Source organism: Lepidothrix coronata, unplaced genomic scaffold, assembly GCF_001604755.1.
Source record: "Lepidothrix coronata isolate B3197 unplaced genomic scaffold, Lepidothrix_coronata-1.0 Scaffold69, whole genome shotgun sequence".
Classification (NCBI taxonomy): Eukaryota; Metazoa; Chordata; class Aves; order Passeriformes; family Pipridae; genus Lepidothrix; species Lepidothrix coronata.
Genome location: NW_016690249.1, coordinates 2,233,921 through 2,248,489, shown reverse-complemented (window position 1 = coordinate 2,248,489; position 14,569 = coordinate 2,233,921). Strand labels below are relative to the sequence as shown.

The following is a 14,569-nucleotide window of genomic DNA, read 5'->3' as shown; positions in this document are numbered from 1 at the left end:
TCATGAAGGAGTTCATGTGCTTTTGGATATTTCACCAAAACACTCTGCTTAATGCACCAACAAAGAACTGAGTACAATCAATATTTTGTCTTTGGAACGATTATTGAAAAAAATTGTTAACATCTACCTCAGTATTTACTGAAAATGTGGAAATGAAATAATGAAATACTGGATAAAAAATATCTAATATTCAAGGTTCATATGCCAAAACCCATGCTATCTTCAGGTAACAGGGATATTGATGCTAACTTAATGTCATCTAGTTTCAGTGCTGAAAGCACTGTAAAGTGCAGAACGTGTATCCACACCCCAGGGAGATATTTTAGCCATTAGCCATTCTTGAAATGGAAATGCTGCAGTGACATGATCACCCATATTCAAGTTAGCTCCTAGCAGACACCACTCCAGTAGACTCTTGGGTATGTTGACTGCAGAGGTTGTACACATGGTTCATGTACTCCTCCCATAGGACAGGACTGCATGATTGTTAACTAGTTTATTGTATCTCTTTGTCTTCTAGAAAGTTGTCCTTTCTGTCTTCTGTCTCGCATGGAAAGATGTGAATGCAACAAGGCCTGTTCTTTGCTGAAAGGCTAAATTGACTTGTTTGCATCCTGCATCTCCAGTAAGCAAAAAAAACACGTGAAGGTCAAAAAGCTGCTATTGCACTCAAAGAAATTTGCAACCGGAACAAGAAAAACAGACAAAGCTCAGATTTTCCTCTTCAAAACATAAGAATGAGTCAGATCAGAGGCTTATCTCATGTAGGGCTCTGGTTCTGCCTATGGCCAGCAGTAGATGCATGGGAGAAGAAAATGATGCTTTCCCTGGTATTCTGACCCAGAACTTGCAGTCTGCAGCATCCTAGCCAATGGTTTCATTGAAATCATTATGCCATTTGATTTGTCCTATTCAGAGCCCTGTTTTTATCTTGTTACACCTTAAAGGTTCCAGGAAGCACATGTAGGGATAAAAGCAGTTTTATTGTAACAGTATTTACCCGACACAGCTGCCTCCTGCAACAGTGTCAGAGGCGATCTGGCAAGCTCCAAGCCAGCGCCCACAGAGCGGAACTTGTGTAATGTTCATTTTGGTTTACCCCTGCAGTTCTTGGCCATGCTGGTAATTCTCTTCCTAGTCATAGCATATGTCAGTTCAAGGACATTATTTCTAGTGTGTTGGATACCTGCCTGTTGACATGGAGACAGGCCATGTTCTCTACAGTTACGTGACCCATTCACTCACTCCTGGGTTTACTGGTGACACTGTTTGCAGGAAGGTGGCCCATTTCTTCACATTAGGAACTACACAGGAATTAACATTGCAGCCTCTTGTTCTCATATTCTTCTGTTTTGTATCTCAACTCTGCTACGAAATGTGCTTTTAGCCCAGCTCTGTTACTGAAAGTGAATTTCTAACATAACTAAGTTTCATATCATAAGGTTTCATATTTGACAGGAAATTTTTCCTCAGAATGGAGTTCTACATTGTACATTTTTTATAGAATTTAAATTAACTAGGTTTTAATGGAATTATTTTAAATTATACAATTAATAAAATTCTTGTTGCACACAGAACTTAACTTGTTATTTAGTACAAAAGAGTATATTTGTATTTCAAACAGATAGAATTACTATTTTTAAATGGATTTGTCAGTTTAAACAAACTAGTACATTTCATTTTTGCAACTAACCTCTGGCCTTCTTTCTAGGGCTTCTTTCATTAGTGGGTGAAGTTCTTCTACTAATTCCCTAAATTAAAAAACATAAATATTTGTTAAAAAAATTTAGTGTACTTTCAAAAGATTCAATATTTTATTCAATATATAAAAACAAATGTCTAAAGTGCAAATAAAAATTTGAATATGTTTAAATTACAACAAAAATAAAGCATTTCAATTAGAGACAAATAACTGAGAATATGATAAAAGGAGAAGTACCTGAAAACAAGGGAATTTGTTCTTCCAAATCCTAATACAAGTGATTCTGTTATTTCTATGCTTTCAAGTCTCATCAAAGGAACTAGTTGCTTCAGTAAGACTCCAACAGATGGAGTTCCAATAGCCTAAAATATATTTAGAAATTATTGAAATTTAATTGTCAGGATATCAATAATAAGTAAATACAATTTTTATTTTTTTTACAAACATACATTGTCCAAGAATCAATATGTATTTTAAAAACATGTTGAAATGATTTTACTATTATGGATATCAATACAGCAGTCTAACTGGATGTCTGCCTCTTCATAATCATCTCAATAAGGCCTAACAAATTAATACATCTGGGAAATCTCTTTGCTTTAGTTCAGATTATTGTAATTTACTTAATTGTTGCTTCATTAAAATATTCCAGTAATAGCATTTGAGGAGCTACTGCTCTTCTCAAGTTGCTACTACTTGAAACTGTGTTTCATATATTATTCCTTCTGACAGGCATATGTCCAACAGGAATACAATTTTCATTCCGAAATCTGCCTTATTGCTTCATGTTATAAATTTACAAATTGGAGTGCTCTACAAGGAAAGAAAGGGGATGACAAACTGAAGTTGACTTCAAACACATGTCCAGACCTTCTATATTTTGAATATATATCACCCAGAATGTGAAAAAAAGAGTAATATTTTGAAAATGCCATGGCTTTTGCCAAATATTTATTCATACATCATGTCATACAGATGTTTTAATTCTTAATTATATGTTAAGTAGTTTACATATATCAAAATAAAATAGTCCCCTAACTAAAACACTTCCATTAGGATATGATTTTGCATGGAGATGCAGTTTAAAATTCTCCTAAATAAATAATTTGTTTGAAGCAGGATGCATCACCTTATTATCATAGTTCACTGTTCCATCAGGAGTGGTAGCCATGATCTCTGGTGTTGAAGCACGCAAGTGTCCTGGGCTCATAATACTGGGCTTTGCTACTCCAAAACAGAGAATAAGGTAGTTTCTCCACAAAGTAACATAGTTGTCTCCACTGCTTGCTGTGCTTGTTTTCTTTGCATTAACAGGAATACTAGAATTTAAAAATAAATTAAAAATACTAGAATAATTTCCTAGTCTTAATTGTACAGTATTTTAAAATATTTTAAAAGGGAATAAAACATGCTATGTATCTACCAGCTTCAAATAAACATGAGAAATCATGGAGAAACATGGGAGAAATCAGTGAAGGTAGAAAACTAGAGTTTTCCACCTGATAAGTTACAATTATGAAACTCAAAACTGTGTAGCACTAATCTCTGGGTGGCAACTTGCAGGACTTGTTGACTGATAGTGACACATGAGACTAAAAAACCTTGTATTAAAATCACACAGCCCATAAAAATGAAAGTTAAATGCAGACTGCCACTTACTTTGGATCCACAAGAGGCATTATCAGTTGTAGCCTCGTGAAAGCGTACGGCCAAGCATAGCTGAGAGCTGTAGGACAATGTTTTGGTAGATTCTCCTGCCTAAGAAAACTGAAGAGGCAGAGAACCCAAGGGTCTTTAACAGACTGTGCAAATATCCAGACATGGGAAGGACTTTTCACATCATAATGGCTATTTACTAGCACAGCATTCCACTCCACCAGCCACTGTAAATCCACACTGTGTGTTAACGGGATTGTTGTCTATGGAGAGAAAAGATAAATTACCACTCCTTGCCAAACTAGTCAGAAACCAGGTACATACACAACACATTTGTTTTACTTCATTATTAATGTGCAGAATGAAAGCACAACATTCAAACCTTTGCTATAGGAATTGCAACAACTGAGCTCAGGTGCTGCTATTTTAGATTAATTTCCTAATCCATGCATTACAGAGTCAGAATGTCTCTTGTTTGCTCAGTTTCTGTTTTTAGCTGCAGAGTGGCCCAACCTCACCACCAGTTTAATGTCCCCTTCTGTGCTGGTTTTAGCTTGGGTGGAGTTAACTTTCTTCACAGTGGCTAGTATGGGGCTATGTTTTGGATCTGTGCTGAACACAGGGTTGATAATACAGAGATGTTTTTGTTATTGTATTGTTTACACAGAGCCAAGGCCTTTTCTGCTTTCCCTGCTGCCATGCTGGTGAGGAAGCTAGGGGTGCATGGGAGGTTGGGAGGAGACACAGCCGAGACAGATGACCCCAACTGGAATGTCCAAAGGGATATTCCAGACCATATGACACCACGCTCGGTATATAAAGTGAGGAGAAGTAGAAGGAACGGGGGGACGTTTGGAGTGATGGCATTTGTCTTCTCATGTAACCATTATGCATGATGGGGCCTTGCTTCCCTGGGGATGTCTGAACACCTGCCTGACCATGGGAAGCAGTGAATTAATTCTTTGTTTTGCTTTGCTTGTGTACGTGGCTTCTGCTTTTCCTATTAAACTCTCTTTACCTCAACCCACCAGTTTTCTAGCTTTTACTCCTTCTGATTCTCTCCCTCATTCTGCTGTTGGGGGAGCGAGTAAGCGACTGCATGGAGCCTGGCTGCTGGCTGGGGTTAAACCACCAACAGTCCTTTTTCGCATCCAGTGTGGGGCTGTAACCCACGACCCTGAAAAGGGCACTCACGTGGCAAGGACCGTTTGTTGCTTTAAACCTAATCAGGCTGAAGAGAGCCCCAAACTGAGTGTTTCTGCTCTCTAGAAGAGAGATAGAAAGATAATCTCTAATAGAGCAGGCAAAAAAAAGTTGTCTTACATTCCAGTTTTCTACTGATACTTTTTCATGCGAAATGCTTAATTTCTGCCACTTCTAGTGCATGTTAGACACATGAGGCCCATGGGAGAAAGAAAGCAGAGATTCAGCCCAGCTGGGAATTGCTTCAGAGCTTAGACTCAGGTTTGCAGGTAGAGAACACACAAGGAAGCTAAAGTTTATTCCCTTCTCATACAATAGCAGTGAGTGACTTCCAAGTGCCTCAAGGATTTGGTGGTGCTGGCAATAAGATTTTTTCAACAGGTCCAGAATCCAGGTAGTTTTGATTATAAATTTTGTTTATTGTTGTACGTAGTAACTTCTATATCCATAGTACCACTGTTTTCATGGAACAGATTGTCTGGGACATTGTGGAGCCTTGGAGCTCTTGGGTAGATGGCTGGAGCCTTAAAGCTGTATGATTTCTCAGTTTTAGTTCTGGTATTTCATGTCTGATATTTGTTATGTAAACACTAGCAGTAACAATAGAGTAGTACTTACTGAATCTGAAACAGCCACATGAATAAAACTTTCAAGAATAGAAGAACTCAACTGATCCATGACATCAATCATAGGTCTGTCATCATCCTGCATAACACAGAGAACACAAGTTAACTGCTTCTTATTTTTCTGGTACATGAAACAGAACCATCTAAAAATTATGACATGAATCTAAAATAGCTAAAAATATTCCTGGCAATGATAGGTATATTTTTTCTTTTCCATATTAATCTCAGAACCATGTCCAGGCTGTGGTTTGAAATGAAGTTAATTTGCAGCTATAGCTCGCTGCTTAGCGAACAAAAGCACATATCAGAAAATCCCAAATGACTTTGGATAACTGGTATCAAAAGACTGAAAAATTAGCTTACTGTTTATTGAAGCATTCCTTTGCCATGAACGCACATATTTGTGTTCTTAGGCATTTAGATGGCTCACTGGGCTGTGACTGCCCGTACACAACATGATTGTCCATATTTCTATATCCATAAAAAAGACTTAGAAGTCTTTACTATAGAAGGAAAATGTATGTGAATAAAGTCAAATGTGTCTTGTGCTGTGTTTTTTACAAAATGGTATGCTACAGGAATGAGTTTAATTTCCAGTATAAATTTATAATCCTGACAATACAAAAATGATCCATGCAGTAAAAAAGGTTTTACAGTGTATTTTACATTCACATCACGCCAAGAGAAAACATTAAGTGGCTGTACATGTTTCCGTTCAAATTCTTAAACAGGGCATATGTCATCAATGCTACATTGTTGAGTACACAGAAAGGTTTGCAGTGTTCAGGCAAATAGAAATAGTAAGATGAGATCAAATGCTTTATTAAGTGCATAGCTGCTACACTGCAGCAATCATGTTAAAAGCAACTATAATAGCAGTTTTGAATTTATCTTTGGAAAATTTTAATTCAAAGTTCCAGTCGAAAAAAATCATACCTCTGCTTGGCCAAGGGCCAGGAATAAAGAGCGGATTTCTCTGAGGATTAAAACAGCCAGTTTACGTGTAGCAACCTGGAAACTACACAGTAGAACCAGTGCAAATCCTTCGACTGCATGCAGTACGTTAGAATAGGGGCTTCTTTCAGACTGTATCCTGTGGCTGGATCCATTTGGTATCAACTGTAGAACAGTGCAAGAGAAAAAATGCAGTGGTGGTGTTTGAAAACCAGGTCTCCAAGCAATATTCTATTTAACTAGGACATATAAAGAAACAAAATGCACAGGTCACGTAAATACTGGACTAGAAAACTGACAGTACACCCTCAAACAAACAAGTTTTGTTGCTTTACGTTACCTTGTTCCACAAAAGCAATGTATGAGTCAAGTCCGTTGACTAAACACTTCCCTCTAATTTTCAATTAATCTACACACTTTTTCCATCCTCCACTAGAAAGTGAATTAATAAGTCAGACTGTGAACACTTCATACTTTTTCTACTCCAGATAGCAGGTCCTCAGGTCCTTGTTTGATACTGTAGCAGCCAACACCTTAGGTGGGTGGCTTCTAGAACCTAACCCCATCAGTGAAGTGTAACCATATTTAATGAAAAGTATGTGAGGATTTATCTTTTCTACGTTTTTTTGGTACTGTTATTATTACCTATTAATTAACGGTCCTCTGTGACATAAAGCAGACCTCATGCTTGCCCAAAGGAATGCATTTACAATATGATTAGTTTAGCAGATAAGAAGACTAAAAGTCATTTCTCATAATGAAAATATCTGTGGGACAGTGCAGATGGGAGGAGCAGGAGAAAAGCTGTTCAGTTCCCAGAAATATTTGTAACAAATGGAGAGAGTAGGCTATTGTAACAATCAGGTTCTTTGATGTTTCTGAATCAACCAAATGAAATGGCTATGGAAAAAGAAGATCTATTTCCCTCTTCACAGCATTCCCACTAGCATTATCAATCTGTTTCAGTCCTGGGAAAATGTCCCTCTGCTGTAACTACATACACATATTTCACTTTATGTGCTTTTGTTGATGTGCATATTTTAGTTTGACATGCATTCTCTTATGTTGCTCAACAACAACATCTGCTGTATTACACGAGGATGTAGCTGTCCTCAAAAGACATGTGAACTAATTATCTAAAAAATTTTTACACAGTAAATTCTTCTCAGGTGAGTAAATACAAAACACACAAACCACAGCAATATAAAGGAATATAATTTCTGCCTTAAATTAATATAAATGTTAGGATACAGATGTCTTGATTTCGTACCTCTCCAGACCTGGTTTTTGCCTGTTCAGAAGCTTTTCCTGGAGTGTGTATTACAAGCTTCCATTGTGTAAGCAATTGTAGCAGCAACTTCAGTGAAGTATCAAGAAGGGTATGATGCATATCATTCACTTCGCGTAGCAGAAAATTAGTAAAACCAAAGAGTACATCTTCCCGCCAGTCAACAAAGTCAACAAGTAGACCCTGAAGAGAATTCTGTGCAATGTGTCGAAGTTCATCATCCATATGGATAGACAGTCTGTAAGTAAAAGTAAATGTCAGATAACAACAAATCTAAGAAGTGTTTATCATGGCACGAAGCATATGTTTCTCAGTAACATTAACACTGATAGAAGATTCCCACTGACAATGTAAATTCCAATGATGCTATCATAGTTTTATTATTACTGACCACAATTAACATCCTTGACTTGTTTTTATATTGTAATTCATGCTATAACAGTGCCTGAAGATATTCAAGATCCAAAAGAAGGGTGTTCCACTCCTAAAATATAGTATCTCTAAAGTACATGCTTTGGCGACTTTGCTGTCTCCTCAAACCAAGTAAATTTTTTATTTACTCACTTATAAAATAACTTCTATTTAGTTATGATAGCAAAAGGCTTACAAATTAGTATATTATTTCATAACGTATGTATTTATTTGTTAAATTAAAATATAAAAATAAAAGAATCGCAACACCTCAGCTGCCTAACAGTTAAAATGAATCTTTAGCCCAGAGGCAAATCTTTACTGAAAGCAAATCTTCAAGAGAATTAAAAAGAAGCATTTGAATTTAAAAAACTGCTTTATATTGTAAATAAATTAGGATAGGCAAAAGGGAAAAACAGCCTCAGGACATTCTATACTTTTAGAAACACACTGGACACCCTCAAAGTTCTTCCAAAAGATGGTGACATTTCTGGTCCCATTTTAAAATTTTATTTCCTTCTGTATTTTCATCATGTTGAAGTTCTTTCCAACATGAATTCTTTATATTTTCTTCTGATACAGAAATCATAAAATCACTTCTGTGTTGGTAGTTGGCAGAATAAAGTAAATTCAGATTAGCATGTTCTGCATTTTTTGGTTCATTGCCTTTATGATGTATTTTGTTTTAATTACCCATGAGACTGTAATTTTCTGTAGTGTGTTAGAACTCATTTTTAAAGTATTTTATCTACATTTAATCTACATAGTTGAAAATGAGGACTCATTATAACAAAATGGACAGAAAGCTAGGAGAAAAAAACAAAATAGCAAATGGAGTGGAACCGAATTCCATTCAGTTGGAAGAGTACAATGAGATGTGGTTCGTAGAAAATTTGATTCATTATAGCTGCCTAATTTGGAGGCAGGGGACATTTCATTGAAGTGAAATGAAAACAACTGCCATGAAACTTCACCCCTGGAGAATATGACTCCAAAAATAACTTATGCTTTAATAACCATGTGACTTTCTATATAAATTTAGAAACAAAGTATTTTGTTGTGCTAAGAAAGGACCATTTTTGTCTTCTCTTCAGAATGCCAAAACCAGACAATCAAGCAAAACTTTTGAGACTACGATTAAGTTGTCCTTGAAATGACTTCCACAATGACACAAAGTTATAACAGAAAAGAGGATACAAAAGATATACATCTCCTAAGCCCAAATTACAGCATTAACTAATGAGATGAAATTCAAAGTGAGCATAAGAATGCATCTATGTATTACCACTATATGACAGGCAGACTAGGAAGCAAGTACAAGTTTGTTTGTTTGCACTTGAGTCAGTTAAATTTAAGACCTACATGAGAGTTTGTAATGAATGGTTGCAGTGGGCAGTGAAAGGGTAAAAGATACAGTATATACTTGACATCTGCTCTATGGTTTATAATTTGAATACAGCTGTCCTGGAAGAAAGTCTAGCTGCTCCTTCTGGAAACTGCCAAAAGACACATCTGTTGTAAGGATGAAAAACTTAAACCAAACTGTGAATAGAAGAACGTATTAACCCGAAGATGTTACTTTATCTTTAGTGAAAAGAAAATATTTAACAGCTTTAAAATCCCAACAACACAGTCCCACTAGCAGAACAGCTTCTAAGGTTCTTTTGAAAAGCAGAGAGGAACTGAAACCTCACCTCTTCAAAGTTTTTTATCCCTGCATTGAATTTAGTCTCTGACCCAGAAAAGACACAATATTGTAATGTAGTGTTCTCTAGAACAGCAAAGACTTACTTCCTGGGCCTACTTTTTCATAACTGGGAGAAGCAGTCAGTCTGGACTCAAATAAACATGTGGCAGTATATAAAATGTAGAAACAGCTCTGGTGCTGGAGCATTCTGGTGACTTACATTAAGATTAGGCCAAGTATTAATTCCTTAAACACTTTATTACTTTCTTCTCTGAAGGTATGTTTTCATAGACAGTTTTCAGTTCATGGAGTACCAGGCTAAACAGATCTAATTTTTTCAACTCACTGATCTTTTTTTCCCCTTATTCTCTGGTCAGTCTCTTCTTCAACTACAGTGCCCCAGCTTGGACATTGTTCTCCAAATCAGGCATCCTTGATAGGCATTAGATCAGAAGAACTTTTACAAATATCTTATAGACTTATTCCTATTTATATATGTGAATGAGGTTTGTCCTTTCATAAGAACATCGCTTCTTTGTATCTGTTCAGTTTTTGATCCTGCTCAGCAATACTGAGACCTTACTCAATTATGTGAACAACACTCCTGAATCATCAACTATTTTTAACTGCTTTCCAACCTATTATGTACCTACTTATTTAACCAAAATTGTGTTTCCCTTGCTTATACATAACAATCTGATTTAAAACAGTATCAATGTCTCAAAGATGTTGTAGCATGAGTACGTGTAGAAGAGGAGAAGAGTCCCAAAGGTCCCCTTGTTAGGGAAAGGTTGAGCACATAATTGCTTCTGAAGTTGCTCTAGAGATGCTTTCCTCAGCTTCTCTTGATGTCTCACTTCTCACAGTCAGAGGCAGATAACTCAGCAAACTTACTGCTTGCATTGTCCCAGCATGACAACTACCCAAGAAATGCTTAGAATCATGACTGATTTTTTCTGCATGAAGTTTGATGAGAGAATAAAGACCAGTGTTATATTGACAGTTGTGAGACTTAAGGGGGGAGCACTAATTTATAACTAAATCCACATTAGTCTCCAAACCTTCTTAAGAGAAGTAACAGGTCTGACCTGGACAATTCTCTGAGATTGAAGAGCTGTGACCTGAATAGTTATTTGCTTTCTACCAGTTCAGTTAAAGCCATTAATAAGGATAGAACGCTAGTTAAAATATTGGATTACAGGAAAACATGTCCTTCTAAATTTCCCGTAAGCAGAATTGATGCAACAGTGTAATATGGTATCTATATAATTTGATAATGTGATGATTTAAAACAACATCCAACTGATTTACACCAAACAATGTAAACACAAGGAAATCAAGCTGCACTGCAGCACAGCTACCATTGGCTGATGATTTGGCTTGTTTGGCCATTTGTGCTCTCTACTACTAGCAGAATTAATTGTTTCACTGTTTTAGCACATCCCTGGGAGCTGATTGTTCAAGGAGCAGAAAAAACTCCTTTTGCATGTAACCCTCTGGCTCCTGCATCTGCCATTCCTCACAGATGTTAGAAAAGCAAGAACAGGGTGGCAAAGATTGCTTTGCCACAGTTACCTGAGAGCAATATACTGCAAAGGTCTAATGGTTCAATTTAATATCACAATCCACTTACATAAATAACACAAGCTGGAACCTTGGATACTTGAACTGAAGTATTAGAGTCTTGGATACTCGAACTGAAATTTAACAGACTGACAGTACCTGTTATCATAATTATTTGCCATAAGTCACTCATTTGATGTCCTGAAACCTAACTGTTTAGCAATCATGTGTAGGCTACCTTATTCTGAGAAGTCCATCTACACAAATTAAATGAAAGGAGATCATATTTAAACTTATCTTTTTCTTTATGTCTATTACTACTACTACTACTACTACTAATTTTAAAACATTTTTTGTAAGATACCACATCTGGTATCTGTTTTACCAAAGAGACATGGGGGGGATCATAAAACTAAACAGGTATCTCCATGTTTTTCCACTAAAAAGATGTTCTCTCTTCTTAATCAGAATGCTGTGATGGTTAGAAAAAGGTAATAAATTGTGACTACAGTGAAGAACAGTGAATATCATGTAACCTATGTACTGACGGAAAAGAGTTTTGGATGACATACTGACTCTTTTATAAAAATAGAAGTCTATAATATAAACACAAAAATTGTAAAAACATGCTAGGACTCCTATGTCTTATTCATTAAGAGCTATTTACTTTTTATAAACATATGGTTTTGTCTAAGAAACAGCCTATAAATTCTGTGGCTTGGTTTTTCATATCATTCCCCTTAATGCTTGAACAGCTTACCTTGCCAGCAAGTCGATCAACTCGAGTTTTGACATTCCATCAGGAAGCAATCGAGGAATAGCAGCAACACATGTTCTGAACAGATCGATTTTTGGTTTTCTTTCACCACTGAAAAATTAAAACGGAATTTTAACTAATCTTAAGAAAGAACTATGTTAAACGAACCACCTCCAGTTTATCAGAAAAGGACTGGGCATAATGAAATTCCAGAGGCCTACTAAGAACATCTGGATGGAAAGCTAGACACTATAATGAAATAAGAAGGAAACAAGAATACATTTTTCTTTTGAATGAATGGTTTTGATTTTGACATTTTTCATGCATTGTATCTATACAGTACTTGAAAAATCAATTATTAATGATTCATTTGTTTCTTTCTGAGAGGAACTGGAAGATATATAAAGAATGGCAGTATAATGTAGGAAGATTCCTCCATCAAGATCAGCATTTATACGATGAAAGCTTCGGATGAGGCAGTGAGGAAAGAGTTGGGGTGTTCTCCATCATAGTGCAGCTGTATTACACTGGTTGTATAAATCAAATACCAGATATGTAACAAGTTCAAATAACATGACTGAAGATCCAGACAGTTGCCCCCAATAGGGCACAGACCTATGGAAAACCATCACAATACATTATTACACTGAAAAAGGTACATAATTTAGAGGTAGGTATGGCCAGAGAGTTTCTGTTGATCACTCCCAGAGACAGCAGCCCTTTGGCAACTCTTATCAGCTAAAACATGTTTTAGCTGCCCCAAGACTGTTCTAGTCTGTGGAATGGCTCAACTGCTCCCTAACAGCCTGGGAAAGTCACTGAGCCTAAAGTTCAGCATGAACCAAACACTAGGTTGGAAGTCTACAAATCTTCTAAAAGTAGCTCAAGTTTCAGCTGTTGATTATTTTCAAAACAGATGCAGTTGTTTTCTGACTAGTTTCCTACACTTTTTGGTAAGTATGCAGATCAAATATATCCTTCAGATAGACTCCAAAATATGGATTTTTTAATTTGCTCATTTTTATCTCAATGATCTATTATTTGATCATGGATCATAGAGGAAATTACCGAAGTGTAACAGCATTTCAAACTGCGCAGTCTTTCCCACAGTATTATTACTTATTAGTCTGTAATATGCTTTGGAGGGATCAAAACCAGCAAGGTCCTGTTTAGGGACCATACTGTTAACAGGCAGAGAAAGACTGTCCCTCTTCTAATATGCTTCTGATAAAACTAGAAAAGGATGAGGGTGTAAAGAGAGACACCAGGCATTGTAAGCTCCGTAACACCACACTGAAATAGAGTGACAAAACAAAACATGAACTTCGTTTTCCTGTACACCAGTCCGTTGCCCTGATTACTAAACTACCCTATTCCTCCATCCAACAGAGGACATTGCATTTGCATACGTTACTTCTGTGTTCAGTCACAGAGAAAATCTGGATTCAATACAGTCTAAAATAAGATTTATGGAGTAACATTGACCATTCACTGAAACAATGGGCACTGAAAAGGCATAAACTGACATTAGACTTACTTAATTCGAAGACTAAATACAGTTTTGTAGTGAATACCATTCTGTCTCTTAACACCCTATAGACTTATCTGCTTGGATATATATTACATTAATAAAATGTTGATATTGTTTTAATCAACTGTCTTAAATTGTACAGTTAGGGAAACTATTTTCATAATGAATTACCTCTGTCTCACTGTATCTATATTCCAACAGATAGAACTTGAAAGGTGTCAGCAACTGACTGGAAAAAGAGTAAAATACAACATCTCACTGAGAATTTGGTTACAAACAAAACCCTTTCAACTACTATTGCTAATGCAAATAGTACTTAGATTAATAACTAGTGCAAAACCTACATTTTTATAGTTGTAAATATTAAAGTGCCATTGGTAGTTTTATCTGCAGGCAAACCAAGTAGTCCTTGCTGACTTGAAATGGAAAATGAACTTTGCAGGGTTTTCTTACTATCAGTTCCCAGCCAGGGTAAATAGTTTGTGCATTTCAAATGGAGACTTGTAAAATAATAGTCTGAGAGGAAACTCTTCTGAAGGCAAATAAGTAATTATTTATAAATATAAAAATCTGTGGGTGTTCTGTGGCTTATCAGCTGCTCAAAAGAGTGGCAGGGGAAGATCCAAATCTGAGGCTCAAGTTCCCAACTTATCATCTGAGCTACCAGGCACAGCATGCGAAGTGTCTGGCAAGGGGGGCCTCACAGAGCCCTGCCATCATCTCCGGCTGACTGAGGATACAACAGGACAAGCTCTGGATGAACACAGTGACAGTAGTCCTCACCTGGACACGTGTGTTTCCATACCAGCAGTACTGGATTTTAGTCAGGTATTGTCAGCAAAAACCTTTGAAGTACTTCCAAGGACAGGTTTGTATATTAGAAAAATGGATGTCCTATTCTAACTAGACGTTGGAAAGTAATTATAACAAGTATTGAAATTCATATTCCAGTGCAGGATGCAAAGGATGCTCCATACTCAAGATTTTAGTAAGACTTTCCATTTATTATTTCAACAATAAATGCTTAAAAGATCAGTCATTAAATATGGTAGCAAGTCTAACACTGCCAAAGAAAATTCCACAATCTGTATACTTTAAAATGTGATGTCTATTAATTGCCTAGCTACTTCCCTCTGATTCCTATTTTGTTTGTTATTAAAAATACCACTATGATATCCAGTTTATACATGA

General features: G+C 36.4%; 1 protein-coding gene across 8 annotated transcripts in view; it reads right to left on the bottom strand.

The window, feature by feature from the left end:
• Window positions 1-14,569, bottom strand: part of FRY (FRY microtubule binding protein) — a 236,177-nt gene that overhangs the window by 74,477 nt on the left and 147,131 nt on the right. For all 8 annotated transcript variants that reach the window (XM_017818584.1, XM_017818586.1, XM_017818579.1 and 5 more), the window contains 8 exons: window positions 11,851-11,958; window positions 7,412-7,667; window positions 6,124-6,306; window positions 5,180-5,266; window positions 3,362-3,621; window positions 2,832-3,021; window positions 1,940-2,064; window positions 1,694-1,751 (listed from right to left, as the gene is read on the bottom strand). In XM_017818584.1, coding sequence (XP_017674073.1) covers window positions 1,694-1,751; window positions 1,940-2,064; window positions 2,832-3,021; window positions 3,362-3,621; window positions 5,180-5,266; window positions 6,124-6,306; window positions 7,412-7,667; window positions 11,851-11,958 — 1,267 coding nt within the window. The remainder of the gene's footprint in view (window positions 1-1,693; window positions 1,752-1,939; window positions 2,065-2,831; window positions 3,022-3,361; window positions 3,622-5,179; window positions 5,267-6,123; window positions 6,307-7,411; window positions 7,668-11,850; window positions 11,959-14,569) is intronic.